The sequence below is a fragment of the Zea mays genome, chromosome 6 (genome assembly GCF_902167145.1).
Source record: "Zea mays cultivar B73 chromosome 6, Zm-B73-REFERENCE-NAM-5.0, whole genome shotgun sequence".
In the NCBI taxonomy this organism is placed as follows: Eukaryota; Viridiplantae; Streptophyta; class Magnoliopsida; order Poales; family Poaceae; genus Zea; species Zea mays.
This window is the reverse complement of record NC_050101.1, coordinates 60,200,145-60,217,518: the sequence shown is the minus strand read 5'-3', so window position 1 is coordinate 60,217,518 and position 17,374 is coordinate 60,200,145. Positions and strand designations below refer to the sequence as shown.

General features: G+C 42.6%; 2 protein-coding genes across 2 annotated transcripts; both read left to right on the top strand.

Annotated features, from left to right (window-relative positions):
- The first annotated feature begins 13,183 nt into the window (after positions 1-13,183).
- Positions 13,184-14,531, top strand: LOC118472186 (ATP synthase subunit a-like). The gene has a single exon (XM_035959921.1). The coding sequence runs from the start codon at positions 13,206-13,208 to the stop codon at positions 14,436-14,438; it is 1,233 nt and encodes a 410-aa protein (XP_035815814.1). The 5' UTR covers positions 13,184-13,205; the 3' UTR covers positions 14,439-14,531.
- Positions 14,532-14,534: 3 nt separating this feature from the next.
- Positions 14,535-16,823, top strand: LOC118472187 (NADH-ubiquinone oxidoreductase chain 6). The gene has a single exon (XM_035959922.1). The coding sequence runs from the start codon at positions 15,483-15,485 to the stop codon at positions 16,143-16,145; it is 663 nt and encodes a 220-aa protein (XP_035815815.1). The 5' UTR covers positions 14,535-15,482; the 3' UTR covers positions 16,146-16,823.
- The last annotated feature ends 551 nt before the right edge of the window (positions 16,824-17,374 follow it).

The window sequence follows — 17,374 nt, the reverse complement described above, 5'->3', positions numbered from 1 at the left end:
TAAGAAGGGGAGGGATTGTATTTTTGTGGTTGTTGATAGATTCTCTAAAATGGCTCACTTTATACCTTGTCATAAAACTGATGATGCTAGCATTGTTGCTGAATTGTTCTTTAGAGAAATTATTCGTTTACATGGTATTCCAAAAACAATAGTCTCTGATCGCGATGCTAAGTTTCTAAGCCATTTTTGGAGATCTCTTTGGAATAAAATGGGAACTAAATTGTTGTTTAGCACTACTTGTCATCCTCAGACTAATGGACAAACTGAGGTAGTAAATAGAACTTTATCTACCATGCTTAGGGCTGTTTTAGACAAGAATTTGAGACATTGGGAGGATTGTTTGCCTCATGTTGAATTTGCTTGCAATCATGCCACACATTCTTCTACAAAGATGTGCCTTTTCTAGATTGTTTATGGTTACATCCCTAGGGCACCTATTGATTTTATTTCACTTAATGCTATGAACGCCCCACATGTAGATGCTGCTGCACATGTTGAACAAATGATTACCATACATGAACAAACGAAACAGAACATTGCTGCTACTTATGCAAAAAATCAGGTTGCTGGTAGTAAAGGAAGAAAACTTGTTACTTTTGAGCCAGGTGATATGGTTTGGTTGCACTTGAGAAAGGATCAGTTTCCTACTTTGCGCCGTTCTAAATTAATGCCTCGTGCTGCTGGTCCTTTTAAGGTGCTAACAAAGATTAATGATAATGCTTATATCCTTGACTTGCCTGCGGAATTTGGTGTTTCCACTAGTTTTAATGTTGCAGATTTGAAACCATATATGGCCGAGGATGAGGAGTTGCCGTCGAGGACGACTTTGCTTCAAGAAGGGGAGGATGATGAGGACATCACTATGAGTATGACTACACCAGCAGCACCTACACATCAAGCGCCACTTCCTTCATTAGCTGGGCCAATCACTCGGGCCCGTGCCAGAGATCTTAACTTCGTCATGCTACTGAAGAATGAGGGCCCAGAAGAATAGACGACCAGCCCAACTGCGGCCCATAGTGGACTACCTAGGGTTGGCCACCCCTAGGGGCTGCGCCCCCTCTCTATATTTATCCAGTAGCTGCGTCTCCTTTGTTCTTTGAGTTTTGTTTTACGTTAGCTTTAGCTACTCTCGAACACGTGCAAATCAGTGTTGTCTTCGTGTATTTAGAACTCCACGCTCGAGTAATAAATTAGATTGCTCGCATCTTTTTCTTGTTCGTTCTTCGATTGTGCACAGGAAACAATCTTCGTGATCAGGCCGATCTCGCATCAGCAAGGTCGGTAACCACAGGGAGTTGGTTCAGCGATTGCATTGGCGCCTCGGGATTGCTCATCATAGTCGGATCGCGAGGGTCATCTTCTGCCAAATCGGAATTATCTCCACTCACCGAAAGATCGGGCACTTCAGCTATATCATCAAGGATCGAGTACCATTAGCTCACACAATGGTGAGACTCTGAGAGAATGCAATAAACAAGAAACCACAAGTTAAAGTACTTAAGTTATTACATAAAACAGAGTTTGACAAAAGATAACAGTGTTCTTAATGTTGTAGCAGATAATAAGTAACGTCGATAACGAGGAATAGGGCAAGGCCTGGCCTGTAACACCCCAGTGTTACCTAGGGTTTCTTCTCAGTACCCAACTAATGATCATTATCACATGTGAACATAATTGAGCAAAAGACCCCAACACTTGAGAAACAAAAATTTGAGTAAGTCTTTTCATCTTAAGGATCATACATTAACCATATCATGCACCACAAGGTGAGAAAAATGCCCAAAACCAAAATTGACCCTAAGTAAGCCATTTAAGTGCAAAAAGGAAAAATTGTAAAAAGATTATGAGAAACATAAAATCATGATGAGGACCAAATAACAAAGTTATAGTACACTAAATAAGCTACAAAATGTAGTAAGAAATATTTATTGAGAGGGTTTTGCAAAATTTGCAAAATAACCCCTCAATTGAAAAGTTAATGGGAAATTCAGAAAATACAACATCTGAATTTTGACCCCTTCACAAAGTTCAGCCGTGTTCTCTATTTTCCAAAACTCAAATCCATAAAGTCCAAATACCAAATTGGCCAAATTACCTTAGGCACGTCCTGGAAAAGTTTGGGGGCAAATCTCAACCGTTTGACATGGTCTGACATAGTTTTGCCTCAGGACGCAGCAGATTGACACTGGAAACTTGCTGACACGACTACTCACTGTACACTACCGGAAACCCCTTGGCTCCCACACATAAATGACAAAGCTTGCATCAGGGAACAATTCTTACACTGCGATCTTGCCCAAATTCGCGAAGATATGCGCCCTATCGGCGTTAGAACAGGAGTAGAAGAAACCATGCCACGTGCTCGCACCAATCCACGCCCACCCATGCACCACGCCCGCACCTATAAGAGCAATGCAGCCTCGGCCATACTCCCTCCACACCTCACCTGACTCCCCAGACCCAGCACTTAGCTCCAGCGAGCTCTACGCCGCCTGCCGAGCCACCCGAGCACTCGGCCACCGCGGCCAGACCACTCCCATCCATCTCCACTCGATCTCGTGCCTCGGCTAGCTTCCCTAGAGCCCCGTAGAGCTCCTCGAAGCAAGAAACCAGGCGCTACCTCACCAGAGAAGCCGTTCCACCCTCACCGGAGTTGTTTCCCCGTCGGCGCGTGTGGCCACGACTAACCGGTAAGCCGTAGTTCAATTACTCGTGCCCACGCCTTCTCTGACACCTAGTGAAGCTCGCTGACTGGTTTGATTGGACCCTACCGCCCTAGTTAGGCCGGAACACTCGCCACCGACGAGCTCCCCTGCCTGCGCACGAGGCCCGACCGACTCCGACCCACCCCGATGATAAACCGCACACCGACGTGACCGCCGTGACCTTCCCTACGTCATTGACCACCTTGCCGGAGCTATCTCGCCGTTGATAAGCCCCGCCGCCCATTTCTCCGCCGTGGGTACTGTTCCATTAGGGGAAGGACCACAGGTTAGAGTAGGATAGACCCTAAGGGGGTTTTCACATTGTCAGTCACCCGAATGAATAGTGCCCTGAGGACCTAGTTGTAATAGAAAAAGTAAAGAAAACCAGGGTCTCAGCGCAAACTAGTTTTCCATTCGAATTTAAATTAAATTTTTAATAAATAACAACAGTCAACTTCAAAAAGGCATAACTTGAGTTTTATACATAAAACTTTGGTCAAACCAATTTTGTTGGATTCTAATAATTATAAACTATCAGACAAAAATATTGAACCCCATATCTTCTGTACTAATTTTTAGAGCCTAAATTTAAATTAGAAAACTATCCAAACCTTATTAATACAGAGAAAAATAGGAATACTTCTATACTGGGATGGAGAAAATTTGTAGAGATGCTCACCTGACATATACACTGTTTAAAAATACTAAGCACCCCAGTATACAATATTAAACTAGGAATGTCCATTAAAGGTTATTTCTGCCCAAATTTTAGAAAAATGAAAAAGGTAAGAGAAAGTGAATGTAACACCCGAGCTTTAAGGGACAAAGCCAGGTGCATCTCATACATGCGCCAAAGAAGACAACATATATAATAACAGAGTGTGTAGAGATAAATGTCACAATATAATCAGAGTAGTTATTACATAGCGGCAGTCTTAAAAAATAAAAGATAAATATAACAGGATCTGAAATCCATCCTTGGCGCCAGAAAGTCAACTGGGAGACACCACCTAGACCGAATCGAACTCCTCGTTATGTGGCTCCTCTTGAACCACCTGTACTTCTCCTGTGGTGGTGTGAGACAGCAAGGGTGAGCTCACCTATGTTCATCGCTCAACAAGTTGTGGGGAATAATGTGGCATGAACTCACCAAAGGTGGGAGTTCATGTGATGTGTAAGGCTGATCAATAATAGGGGTTAAGGCTGAGCACTGCTTTTAATAAGTTGGTCAAATTTTATTAGCAGTTACTAAATGTAAGTAAATACCAAACCATAATAAATAATAAAGAACAAAATTAATAATAAATCCCATGCAAATGCAAATGACAAATTGAATTTAAGTTCCATAATTTAATCATGCGAGAGTCCTGAGCTGCTCATGACCGTGAGCTCGGCTAGTATACCAGTTTTACACTCTGCAGAGGTTGTACCATGTACCCACAAGTCGTGTGTCCCATGTCGCCAGGGTTTGCAATGCCCTTAGACACTACTGAGGTGAATGGCTAGGGATCCACTACGAGGCCTTTACAAAGTTCCACTAGCTTCCGAAAACCCACTACAGTTTATGGGAAGAGCACTTGCAAGAATCCCCTGTCTGACCGCCATCGCAGCAAAATCAACCCGAGAATCTCCTTGCATGCAACTCCCCTACTGCCCTTGCCTCTTTCGGGTAAGGTAGTCTTCCACTAGCTTTCCTAATTAGTCAGGCAAGGGCGTCCCATTCCACCCTTGTGGTGGCACATGTTTCTCAAGTTAAGCTCCATGTTCCAATTAACATTAATGATCTTGACATGAACATAAATAGAATAACAAAATAATTGGAACATGGATATAATGAAACATTATCCCAAAAACCATGTAAAGCAATAGCAAAACTACCCAAGTGATTCAGGGATAACAAGGTAAAATGGATAAACAGCCTAGGGTGACCAATTGGGTCCCATCAAAATTAAATCTATGCATGAATAAGTGATATTAAAGAACATTATTGGGTAATAAAAGTGGATCAAGGGCACAACTTGCCTGGCACTTGAGATTCCAGTTACCAGGGTGATTCTTCGGATCCTCATGACCGCACTGCTAGTCGTAGCAATACAAACAGACATGGTATAGGCAAAATTAATATCACACCAAACATAAGACAAACTGAATAAAAATATTCTATGCGTTGCTACGAGATCGCGGGAACGAGAGCTACTAAAATCAGAGTTATAATTAAAGGGTTATGATCTTATAAAAGATCTGTGTGATTAGAATATTAAACTATATCATATATTGGTTAATATAAATCATGAGTTGTTATTGTATAAATATATATTTCAATTTTAATCTAAGTCAAATTGACCATAGATCTTATTGTAGTAGGTTATAATCATAAGCATATTAACAAGACTAACCAACATAAGTTAAAATAAAGATCTAAAAAGAATGAGACATGGCACAATAAATGTTTTTATTGCATAGTAAATATTTATACGGGAGTAACGCAACTTGAACGAATCAAATCGGAGTTAAAACGAAGAAGTTATGGATTTTCAAAGGTTTAAGTGTTGGATTAAAAGAAACTAAGTGTATAATTTCTAATCTATGTTTCATGACAAAACAAGGTTACTAGATGATAAACAATATTATTATGAATTTAATGCAACTGGAACGGATCAAAAAGGAGTTAAACTAAATTTTCTATGAATTAAACAAGATCCTGGAATTATTTCAATACTTAAAAATCATTTTCAATATTAATTCTATCAGTATAGAAAGTTAAAGGGACTGCAGCCAATATTTTAACAAAGCTCGAGGTCTTCTCTGAAAATTTTAGGACCTTGGTTTAATTATTTTCTACATGTTGAGGATTGCGGGTTGATTACTATAGAGACAAGGGGCTTATATGCAAATAGTTCTCGGCGAAGGGGTACGGGCGAAACTAAGCCGCCCGATTAGAAATGGAGGGCTCTGATTAGATCTAGGTTTCGCATGAACCGGTATGAAGCAGCTACCACCAGATCAGGAATCAACGATTGCCGCCGGTGAATCAATTTCATTTCTTCTAAACAGAATAAGGCCGGCATCCTGCTCTCGACTATCCCTACCTTGGTTGGTAAAGTTACTACTCAAAGGATGGCTTTTCTTTCCTACCTACTATTGTATTTGATTCACTTCTTTTCAAATACGAGGGTGAGGGATATTCCTCGACCGGTTCCAATACGAGGATTGTTCCTTCTTTACTAAACTAAACAGTACCTGCATTGCATCCTGTTAGGAAGAAATGGAAAGATATTTCCATTTCTCAAGTCTTCCACGAGCTCTCTCTCTTTCGTAAACCGCCTCTTAAGGTCGAAGATATAAAAATCATACTAAATATAGTAGACAGAACCAACCATTAGCCCTGTCTCTTGCTGTGATTCCATTCCGCCAAGTTAGCTCGAAAGCAAGTAAAGAATTAGCTCAAGTAAACAGAAACAGAAAGAATCAAAAGAAAAAGAGCAGCAAAGCTGGAATGAACCTTGTCTAATAGTATACCTTCTTCGATCTCACGACCCAGGTAGCAGTAGGCAAGTAGTGAATCATACCCCATTCTCTAACTAGAACTCCGGGTGAGCTTTTCAGGGCTATGACGAGGTGCGAAGCAAGGGAAAGCGGTCTTCTTTCCTTTCATGGACCTTTATGAATCGATAATATGAGGAAACGGATGCTCCAAAGAGACAGAGTGGCAAAAAAGTAAAGGTAGAAGGGGCAGTCGTCGCTGAGCACCTTTCTTTCCATTTTTCTAAGAAAGGGGTGGACATCTTCAAGGCGATTCCCGTGGGGCCTGGTCGCACAAAGGATGGTAATTGCACAATGGCCCAAGTCTACCCAATTAAGAAAGGGAGCCAGGAATTGTGGATAAAAAATAAGAAAAGAGAAGTGTTTATCCGTACCAAGTAGGCACTTCTGCCGCCGACTCCCGCCAAGTTGGTTGGCTACCTGTCCATTCGGGGGTGGGTATATAGGGTGCCCAAGGACTCCGGTCTAAGGGCGGCCTTCTTCGTTTCCCGAGTCAAAGACTGGAATTCCTGGATGGAGAATCTGCCTCAATACAACGTGAGCTACTATGCCCAATGGGGACTTCCCCTGCTCTATCAAAGAGGTTTTCCACTAGCACACGACCAACTATCTTTTCAGACTGTATCGCCGTTTATCTTCCTCCGGCCACGAAAGGGATTTTTGCTTTTGGTGAAAAGAGTATTCCTTGGAAGCAGTATCGTAACTGCTCTATTGCGACGACAGAGAAGAGAGGTATTTTGGTGTCCCCACGACTTATATACGTTACGAATTAAGTAGTTGCATCGAAACTCCTTTTCCTTCCTCCTTCAAAAGAAATGCATCCTTAAGCTCTTTCAACGTTAGAACTATAAGATAAGGCTTTGACTATTTGAATTCGACATCAGTAAGTTGGACCAACCTTGAGGAAAGAGAGTAGCTTAAAGGAAAGGATGGAAATATTAACGTATCAATGGATGGAAATAGATACAACCTTCAAGCCAAGCAAAGAAAAACAAGCAGTTAGCCGTATCTGGAATGGTGTCCACTTACAAAGAAAGAGATCTAGATCTGGAAATATTCTCATCTCACAACTCCTTAAAGGATACCCCCGACCCTGATATGGAGATAGTAGTAGCACACACAGTCGAGTTCTCTTTTCCTTTCGAGTAAGCAGCACCGAGCCATACCTAAGCTAAGATATGAGAGGCTAGATGACCTTGGTTCTTACCTCAACTGGGAGAATATGATATCTTCTGATTCTGGCATCCGAGTAGAGTAGTAAAGTCCTATACCGCAAGACCTGGGCAGCATATAACCATAGCTTTCCAATCCTGCTTCCTAGCTTGAGGAGAGGATGTTTTCTACGATATATTTCTTCCCTTGCCCCGTGCAGATATGGAAGCCAAAAATGGTATATCCTTGGCGGTTTATTTCTCACTTTGTAGTGGTAACGGGTTCATTCTTCGCGGAGATGAGCAGAAGAGATTCTCCGTTGAGACAAAGTTCTTTATTTCTGGCCCTCCGCTGGCGGTGAATCAAGGATCTATCCAGGATAGAGCTGCATTTTCTTCCAAAAACACAAGCGCAGCACTCTCCTAATCCTAATTTCTAACTAAAACTACTTCTTCCTTTCCTTCTTCAAAAGATAGGAGAAATGACAAGCTAAGAGAAGTATTGGTACAAGTATCGGTAATGCTAGCCTGTAGTGGGATTGCTTCCTTCGAATAAGAATAAGGGATGCGGTATCAACTCTAATGACTCCTATCTTTTGAAAACCAACTAACTCCCAAATTCCTGTTCCTCTTCATTCTCGTAAAAGAGAGGATGGATTGAGATAAAGTCTATCTCATATAGCTGTCAAAGTAGTACTTGCTATTTTAGCTTGGGAAAGTGGATTTCTTTTTGAAAAATGTTTGTGCTGGAAAATGACTCAAGCCTATTTTCCACAGGGAGAAGAGAAGAAAAAGTCTATCTCCCCTAGTGGGAAAACCACGGAACCCTATTTTCGCTTGGGCGGCAGGCTCGATTGACAAAAAAGTGTATCTCACCTAGTGGCAAAAGTAGTACTTTTGACCTATCAACTCAGCAACTTCCCTGACTTGACTGGAATTTACGTAGATGAGCGATGCGTTTTAGTAAGATCTTCTGAGATGAGAATCGACTGCTTTCCTGATGAAGTGAGGGTATAGGGAAGTATATGCACAGCACACATACAGAGATCCCTGAAACCAAGTAGATGACAACAAAAAGAAGTCCCTAAAAGCAAGGAAGACTTAACCTACATGGCCAACAACACTTCCTCCTGAATAAATGTCAGCTCTAACTTCTTCTGAGGGGAGCAAGTGAAAAAGCGCAAGTACAGATTCGTAGGTTCAGCTTTAAGCAAAGTGCTCTCATTTATGTGTTTTGCATTGTGAAATGAGTCCTACTTCCCGTTCCTAATTCCTCTTTTAGAAGAGATGTAGCTTGCCTTTAGTGGCTGGTTCCATCATTTTGGGGCAGCATAAGATTTTAAAGATGGACTCCCTTTTTTTCTCGAAGGTTGATTCCTTGCGGAGAACGATAATAGCCTGCCTCACTCAGAAATGGATGGCATACATATAAAGGTGAAGCTTCCTCCGAAAAGAGTTCTTATCGTGGGTGCGGGTCTGTGTTCCCATGGTTGCTTGGTTGAAATAGTCTCTTTGCTTTTCAGCCGGTTCTCATCTAGCCAGTTCGTTATTCATTTCTATATGATCAATGGAGAAGGTCGGTATCCTTCTTCCTAGCTTGATTGGTCGCCCTGATTTGATTTCGGTAAGGGAGGCAAGGGAAAGGTTTCTTCCGGGCGGCTTACCACTTGATTGATCCATATGTTCCAGGAACTTCGGCTTGGCCGGAGGATCAGATTTCTTTTGAAAAAACTGAGTCTCAATGGGAAAATCGTCCATTATCGCTTTTTCCCTCGTACGAGTCAATTTCAAATGAAAAACTTGATGCTCACTATACGGCAAATGTTCATTCTCGCTTTTTCCCTCTAGAGAGTCGATTGACAATTCAAATTCTTTATCTCGCTATACGGCGAAAGTCCATTTTTTTGGCATGAAATCATCCCATTTCGCTAATAAAAAAGGCTTGAGGACGAAAATCCCGGGATTCCATACTTGATTCTTTTCTTCAGACTCTCGTACGAGGGAAAATCTGGTTGATAGCGAAAATCACGGGAAAACGGACTAGGCGGAGGTGGGAACTCTACTTTACTTTAATGGGAACTCATTATAGGAAGGATTGGTAGGAAGCAAGTCCATATTGGTACCAGTCTTGTTGCGATGAATGGGATCAGGATCAGTCAAGAGAGAGTTCTCTTCTAGCGAGTGCCGGTAGTGAGAAGCCAGCTCTATCTCAGAAGTGAGCTCCGTAGACACCCGGGGAATTCTATTTTTGTTGTGATAGTGGGAATAGGCCCTGATCAAATAAATACATATATAGGGGCAGGCCCGAGTCGATCAATGAGGATCAGTAGCGTGTCCATAATCCAAGAATTTTTCTGTGCCAGCTTAGCTTAGAACCCGCATAAAGATGAGCCTTAACAGTGTGCTTGCTATTGAATATGGAAATGAAATGAACAGTCTCGAGTGTGGGTCGTGAACGAACCCTGTAACGTATCCAATCCAATGACAAAAAAAGAATAAATGGGTCTGTGACTACTTGACTTTGTTTCACTTCCAGTTTTGAATGGAATCGATGCCATCCTGTCCTTTCAATGCTATGAGGCTGATGGTGGGACGAGCACTAGCAAATGGAGATTTCTCGGGCCAATCCAAGAACTGCTTGCTGACTTTGAGTTTCCGATGAGCAACTCACTCCTATAAAGAGTTCCCAATTTCCATACTTAACTTAACTTAACTTAACTTATATAGGCGATAGCGCACCGAGCGCGGATCTATCTTAGGTAGAGGAATATGAAAGTCCGGAATATGAATCATGCCACTGTCTGTCTACGTCTACTAGACCCGCACCTACTATTCTTGAGTCAAGAGAAACCTTAGAACGGCACTCCAGAAAGAGAGATACTAATAGTAAATATCCAGATCCAGATCTACTTCCGAGCGAGCAAATAGTCACCATAAGGTTCCAATAGAAGAGATGGCTGATTTCTTGCATACCATAGTAGATAGCCCGGCACCCCAAAAGAAGGACAGTGGGATTTGGTAAGAACCATTAGATGGCAGTAGGAGTCTTCCACAATCTTCAAGATCAGCTAGGCGGCAAGCAAGGAAACTCTATTCGAAATTAGATACCCCGCCTTTCAAGCAAGAAGACTAACCCCTCAACCTATGCAGAGGAAACTGTCTTGAAAGCAGACTGGCCACCCGAAGTAAGAAACCCCTTGTTTTTGGATGATAGGAGATTTTCCGTTGATAGCCAGGGAGAAGAGAAGATCCATTTCCATATGTCATTGCGAGTCCACTATGAGAACTAAGATCGGGAACTACCACTCAAGGTGAGCCCTTAGAAAGCCAGATTTGTGGAGAACGCGAACATGCGCGGGAGACTGAACACACCGTTTATCTCTCTGGCACACCTTTCAATGAATTCCGTGCTACCTTACCGTCTCTAGTACGAGATTCTGGAGCACATCATTCTTTCATGCTAGCCCAGCGGCTATGCTCAACTTGATATCATTTGATACCGTCACTCCTACTTGCTGGAAATACTTGTTCTTGAGTTGGGTCGACACCTATCTTTCTTTTTTCATGAAATAGCTCAGTCCATGGAAGTGAGTTCTGGCATGATTGCTAGCACGAATGCTTTAGGGATAAAAGCGCTCTAAGCTCTACTTGATAGTCTGGGGTAAAGGCATAGAGATCACTAGAAGTAAGTTCCGGGCCAACCCTAAATAGTTCTTCTATCTGCTTCGAGAAGAGGAGATGCTTTCATAATCAGAATTAGTAAGGGAAAATCTGGTATTCATCCATGTACGAGATGAAGGAACGCAGCACACTTCCTTCTAGGTCGCGGGCCATAGGCCTTAAGAGAACTAAACTAGTCGAAATCATGAATAGCACAGGCACCCAGATATTTTTGGATTCCTCACAGTGACTCTTTTCTTTCTGGAATCATTAAATAGCTCTGGCAACCCGGGAAGGCCATCCCAACAAGTGGGAAAACGAACCTTGTAGGTGGGGTTTCATGGAAACAAAAGGATTCTAATCCGTTATGGAATATGCATCCTGTCCCGTATTGGAAGTAGAATGAAGTGAGTGGAAGGGTATCATTTCTGTTGGAACAGTATCTAATCCAATGAGGAACTACGCCATGTGACGAATAAAATAACTTTGGAGCTGAGCAAAGCTAAGGATGAATGCAATGCAATCCTGAATCCAATGAGGAACTACGCCATGTGACGAATAAAATAACTTTGGAGTGGAGCTATTGATTATTGAGGGGAGGTGAATTCCTTCTACCTATCTGAGGATTCGGCATAGACTTTTGATTGGACTGTACGAAGATCTGTCTTGTTTCGCGATGCGAGGAAGAAAGCTGCTCCGCTCTGAGAGGTAGAAGAATAATCCGTTCTCGAGTCAGGGAAGCACGGCATGGACAAGGAAGTCAAATCCCACGAACTTGGCACTGTATCTCTACCTATGTAGATTTATTTGGAATAGTTCGACAACCAAGGAGCACATACCCTTGTGGGTGAGATTGGAACTCATATCCTACCACCTCTCTACTCGTATTATTGGATTGGCCTGGGCCTAGAGCTGTAGAATCCGTAGTAGCCCGTGGGGAATCAGCGGTAAGCAGAACTTGATTTGAACGGGGCCCACTAGACTTACTTCTCTATTTCATGATTTCATGTTATAGCGCGGGCTTCCATCCCTTTTGGAAGAACCAACTGGGGACGGAACGTAAAGGCTCACTCATCTAGATCCGGCACATCACAATCCATGGCTAGGGCTAGATGATCACCGGCATCATCAACAATAACAGCATGACCCGGCTGGCATAGGGTTCGGCTTATCTGTCTTCTATCGCTCTACGAGAAGGCTCTATCGCTTCATCCTTTTCAGGATCTACCAATGGCAGTATTCGGTGATCTGGCCTGTCCTTTGAGAACAGTGACTGGAAGGATGTCCTACCGCTTAGGAGTCAAGTATCGGATATCTACTTGGATGAAATCCGGTCGGGTAGAAGCATTTCTTGTGATATCGGGAGAAGAGATGGGCTCATGCTTTACACTACTTCCCGAGGTCCACTAGAAAGGATCTTCTTACTAGAAAGGATCTTTACGACTATTCCCATCAACACTTAGAAGAAAACGGAGAACTTTTTTGATCTCCAAGAACCGGCCCAGTAGCCCCCGAACTAAGGATCCATCCAATACTGCTTACTTCATATCTCCTAACCCAAATGGATTTTCGACTTCTGCATTTCAATGGGAATTTGGGCATCAACCGGATTTTACTTAAGGAAAAAAATCGCTATCCTTCCGCCTGCTCAAAGTGAGTAGTTGGAAGTTCCTGTAAGCATCTTCCCATGAATTGACGTATATAAGCGTAGTTATCAGGTACGCCGTGAGCTGGATTCTATCCCCGAGGATAGAGATTGATGGGTAATAGTTTTGATAGAAAACTCGTATGTTAAGTTCTCTAGTTGATGTGATGCGGCTCGATTCATCATTGCTCTCACATCAATGTTTTCGGTTCCCTTTTTACTCTCCCATTTTCATAGAGAAAGATGTTCTGATTCAGTTCTCTCTGAAAAGGAGGGGCCCTTAGGGACACAGTAGTACCATTTCCATTGTGCGAAAGGTCGTGTCCTGGTAGCCTCTCTGCTGTAGACGGTCTCATTGGTAAATTCTTCCATTTCTGAAATTGTCAAATCGAGATTGTGTGGGTGTTCAGTCTACTCTACCGCTCATGAAAAGATTTCGTTGGGTAGAACCAAGTCTCTTTTGGGAGCAGATTGTATTTGATTTTATATAGTTACTCCATGATGATGATGACTAGATGGAGTTCCACTGATATGAAGAGAAGAAATAGAATATTGGCTAATATGGTGCCAATTCGTAATTTAAGTTTACCTGATTATTATGAATATGAAGAAGAATACCATCCAGTTTCAAGAGAGGCAACCAGAGGGGTCTGTATACTCCTACGAATAGACAGATATTTATCTTCAATTGGAAGGAGCATTCAAGACCGTGAGGTTCTACGCGATTTCTGCCAACGGTTACTCTTTCCCCAACGCGAGGCTGGGCACAGCTTTTCCGAAATATATGATGATATACGAGCGCATGGGGTAGAAGCAAGTCGATTGGGTCAGCCTCTAAGAGATCTGTACGATGAGATGGAAAGGAACGGCGAGATAGTAAATAACGGCTCAATCATTATCCCTGGAGGCGGCGGACCAGTAACAGAAAGCCCATTGGATCAATTTGGAATTCACCCAATTCTGGATCTGAATATTGGCAAGTACTATGTCTCATTCACAAATCTATCCTTGTCTATGCTACTCACTCTCGGTTTGGTCCTACTTCTGGTTTTTGTTGTTACGAAAAAAGGAGGGGGAAAGTCAGTGCCAAATGCATTTCAATCCTTGGTGGAGCTTATTTATGATTTCGTGCCGAACCTGGTAAACGAACAAATAGGTGGTCTTTCCGGAAATGTGAAACACAAGTTTTTCCCTTGCATCTCGGTCACTTTTACTTTTTCGTTATTTCGTAATCCCCAGGGTATGATACCCTTTAGCTTCACAGTGACAAGTCATTTTCTCATTACTTTGGCTCTTTCATTTTCCATTTTTATAGGCATTACGATCGTTGGATTTCAAAGACATGGGCTTCATTTTTTTAGCTTCTTATTACCAGCGGGAGTCCCACTGCCATTAGCACCTTTTTTAGTACTCCTTGAGCTAATCTCTCATTGTTTTCGTGCATTAAGCTCAGGAATACGTTTATTTGCTAATATGATGGCCGGTCATAGTTCAGTAAAGATTTTAAGTGGGTTTGCTTGGACTATGCTATTTCTGAATAATATTTTCTATTTCTTAGGAGATCTTGGTCCCTTATTTATAGTTCTAGCATTAACCGGTCTGGAATTAGGTGTAGCTATATCACAAGCTCATGTTTCTACGATCTCAATTTGTATTTACTTGAATGATGCTACAAATCTCCATCAAAATGAGTCATTTCATAATTGCATAAAAACGAGGAGCCAATCATAGAACTACATATGGTCTGATACTACTAACTTCCTTGAAAAGTGGAAGAGTAGTTATGTAGGCAGTTGCCGTTCCAGAAATGTAGCGGTTGCTCGACCAAAGCCGGTCATCAAAGAGTCAGTAAGTAGTAATTCTATCAATTACCAATTCGTGGAATTCTCATGTTCCAATCAATAAGTGTGTCTACTTAAAAGTAAGTTCAACTTGCTTGTGTTAAGCTTTGCTCGAACTTGATTACTTCCTCGCTCTCCTTCACTCGGTCAAGGGATTCACCTTTACCTCGTTCTGGTCTTCCAGCTTGAAAGACAAGGTCCTTATTCAAAACTGGCTCCTTCGAGTTAGTCTTTATTGTTTCATAGAAAGGCTTCCTTCTACGACTGGAGTGAAATCCTCTATGCTGACATAAGCGGAGAGGCAAGCAACAACCATTATATTGAACCTGCCCTGAAGGCTTTGTTTGCCTAAGTGCATAAGTCAAAGAAGGGTTTTCTTGCCGAAAGCAGTGTTCAGACCTCAATCTGTAGTGGCGCACTTCCCTCTTATGATTGCTTTTCAAGGACATCCGGATAAGGGGACTGAGAGAGTAGATATGGGACTTTTCCTCATAAAAGCCTATATAGGTGGGTGGTATGATAGTAAGTCTTTTCCTACTGATGTGTTCAGTCGATGGCTTGATTCTCCTCCGGGCGTGAATTGGAAGGGCCAAGGGTTTACAATGAAACAAATTGCGTATAATTTGCACGGCGATACGAACAGTATAGAATTTCTGCACTCCTTATATGCAGACTTAGTTAGTCAAGGGAAGGGGTGCATAGCCAATACTTCCTTCTCAGAAGTGGCTACGAACCACGGTGTCGGGGGTTCGAATCCACTTCTGAGCGGGCTGGCGGCTCCACCGGGAGCGAGCCTACTGAAGGAAAGTTTTATTGTTGAACTTCTATTTTTATCCAATATTTATCTTTTGTTTGGAAAAACCAAACCCACATATTGATCTTTAAGTCTCCCTTTCTCTTTTGGGAGCAGATCTTTCAAAGATGGGAAATTCCAATGATTCTTTCCGTTTTGTCGAGCCCTGCTTTGGTCTCTGGTTTGATGGTTGTACGTGCTAAAAATCCGGTACATTCCGTTTTGTTTCCCATCCTAGTCTTTTGCGACACTTCTGGTTTACTTATTTTGTTAGGTCTCGACTTCTCCGCTATGATCTTCCCAGTAGTTCATATAGGAGCTATTGCCGTTTCATTCCTATTCGTGGTTATGATGTTCAATATTCAAATAGCGGAGATTCACGAAGAAGTATTGCGCTATTTACCAGTGAGTGGTATTATTGGACTGATCTTTTGGTGGGAAATGTTCTTCATTTTAGATAATGAAACCATTCCATTACTACCAACCCACAGAAATACGACCTCTCTGAAATATACGGTTTATGCCGGAAAGGTACGAAGTTGGACTAATTTGGAAACATTGGGCAATTTACTTTATACCTACTATTCCGTTTGGTTTTTGGTTTCTAGTCTGATTTTATTAGTAGCTATGATTGGGGCTATAGTACTTACTATGCATAGGACTACAAAGGTGAAAAGACAGGATGTATTCCGACGAAATGCCTTGGATTCTAGGAGGACTACTATTCATATTCAGAACAGAAGGTTCTTCTCCCACAAAGGGGATGACGCACCTGTCCCCCCCGCTGATCCGGAATCCATTTAATCTGATTTGGCAGAGAGAATAGAAAGGATTTATAGGCGGGCCGGGGAGGAGCAATCTTTAGTAGAAGCCGGGACTACGCCAAGGGAACTTGTAGATAACGTCCTGCCAGAGGGGGCGGAGCTACCGCTTCTACAAGAAACCTGGGTTCAGTTTGTACGGGACGAGTCACACAGCGAGTTTTGGGTAGAGATCGATTCGATAATCTGCTAAGGAAATATGGGCACGCGGCGCGCGGTGAGCCCGACACCCCCGATCCCGATGCTCGAGCCTGATGCCCCTCAATCAGGAGGAGGCGACTCAGCGGGGAGCACGGGGGAAGAAAATTGTCCGGGGGCGGGGAAGGAAAGTAGGAACCTCCGAAGGCCCGCCCGAGTCAAGGAAGCGCAAAAGTTATTCTGATTCTGATTCCGGGGGGGATGATGGGAGTGACCCTGCTCCGGATCCTTCTCCTTTCTTTTGATTTTGACTAAAATGAGAGGTGGAGAAATTGAGTTCTTTTGAGCAGCGTTGTCTGTAGTAGAGTAGCTTTTTTTTTCTTTTACAGAAAGAAGGCGAGGCCCACCTGCCTTCTCTAGGTACTTTACTTGGAAAGGTGTCACCGCCTTCCTTCTTCTCTAGGTACTTTACTTGGAAAGGTAGGTGCGGGAAAGAAGAGCGGGTATGTGGGCTTCTTTCAATCGAAACTTTTTTGAAGCCGTCAAACTTTATCGTTTCATTATAAATGGATCTAAAACATTGCGTTGCAGAGTGGAGGCGTGAAGAAGGTTAAGAGAAGCAAGCCAAAGGAAAGAAAAAGCAACTTGATACAATATTGAAGATAAACACTCAGGAAAGCACTGGGTCAACTGACTCCACTAGCCAGCTTCTGCTTCAGAACTTACTTCAAAGAGGCTGACTTAGCACTTAGCATAATGCTTTTGTTCCGGTGCATAAAAGTAAGTGAGCAGGTGGGTGAGTCCAAAGGTTTTTCCGAAGCGCGAAGGACTTGCAGTTCTAAAATAGGAAGGGCTCTGTACTCAAATCAAAGCAAAGTAGTAGTTTCATAGGTCGTTGTGCTAGAGCTAAGATTTATATGAAAGTGTGAGGGGAAGCCATTTCCAGCTTCTACTTTCTGCGAACCGGGCTCATTACCGGCCTACAGTAGCATTCTACTGTGAGCTTTCTCACTGTGGATCGCCTTGATTCACTGATCGTTGACAGCTACTCAGGAGAGGTTATCCTTTGCCAGA

What these genes read in the sequence shown, in the direction of transcription:
- LOC118472187 (XM_035959922.1), top strand. Translation starts at nt 15,483, where the DNA reads ATGATTCTTTCCGTTTTGTCGAGCCCTGCTTTGGTCTCTGGTTTGATG.
- LOC118472186 (XM_035959921.1), top strand. Translation starts at nt 13,206, where the DNA reads ATGATGATGATGACTAGATGGAGTTCCACTGATATGAAGAGAAGAAAT.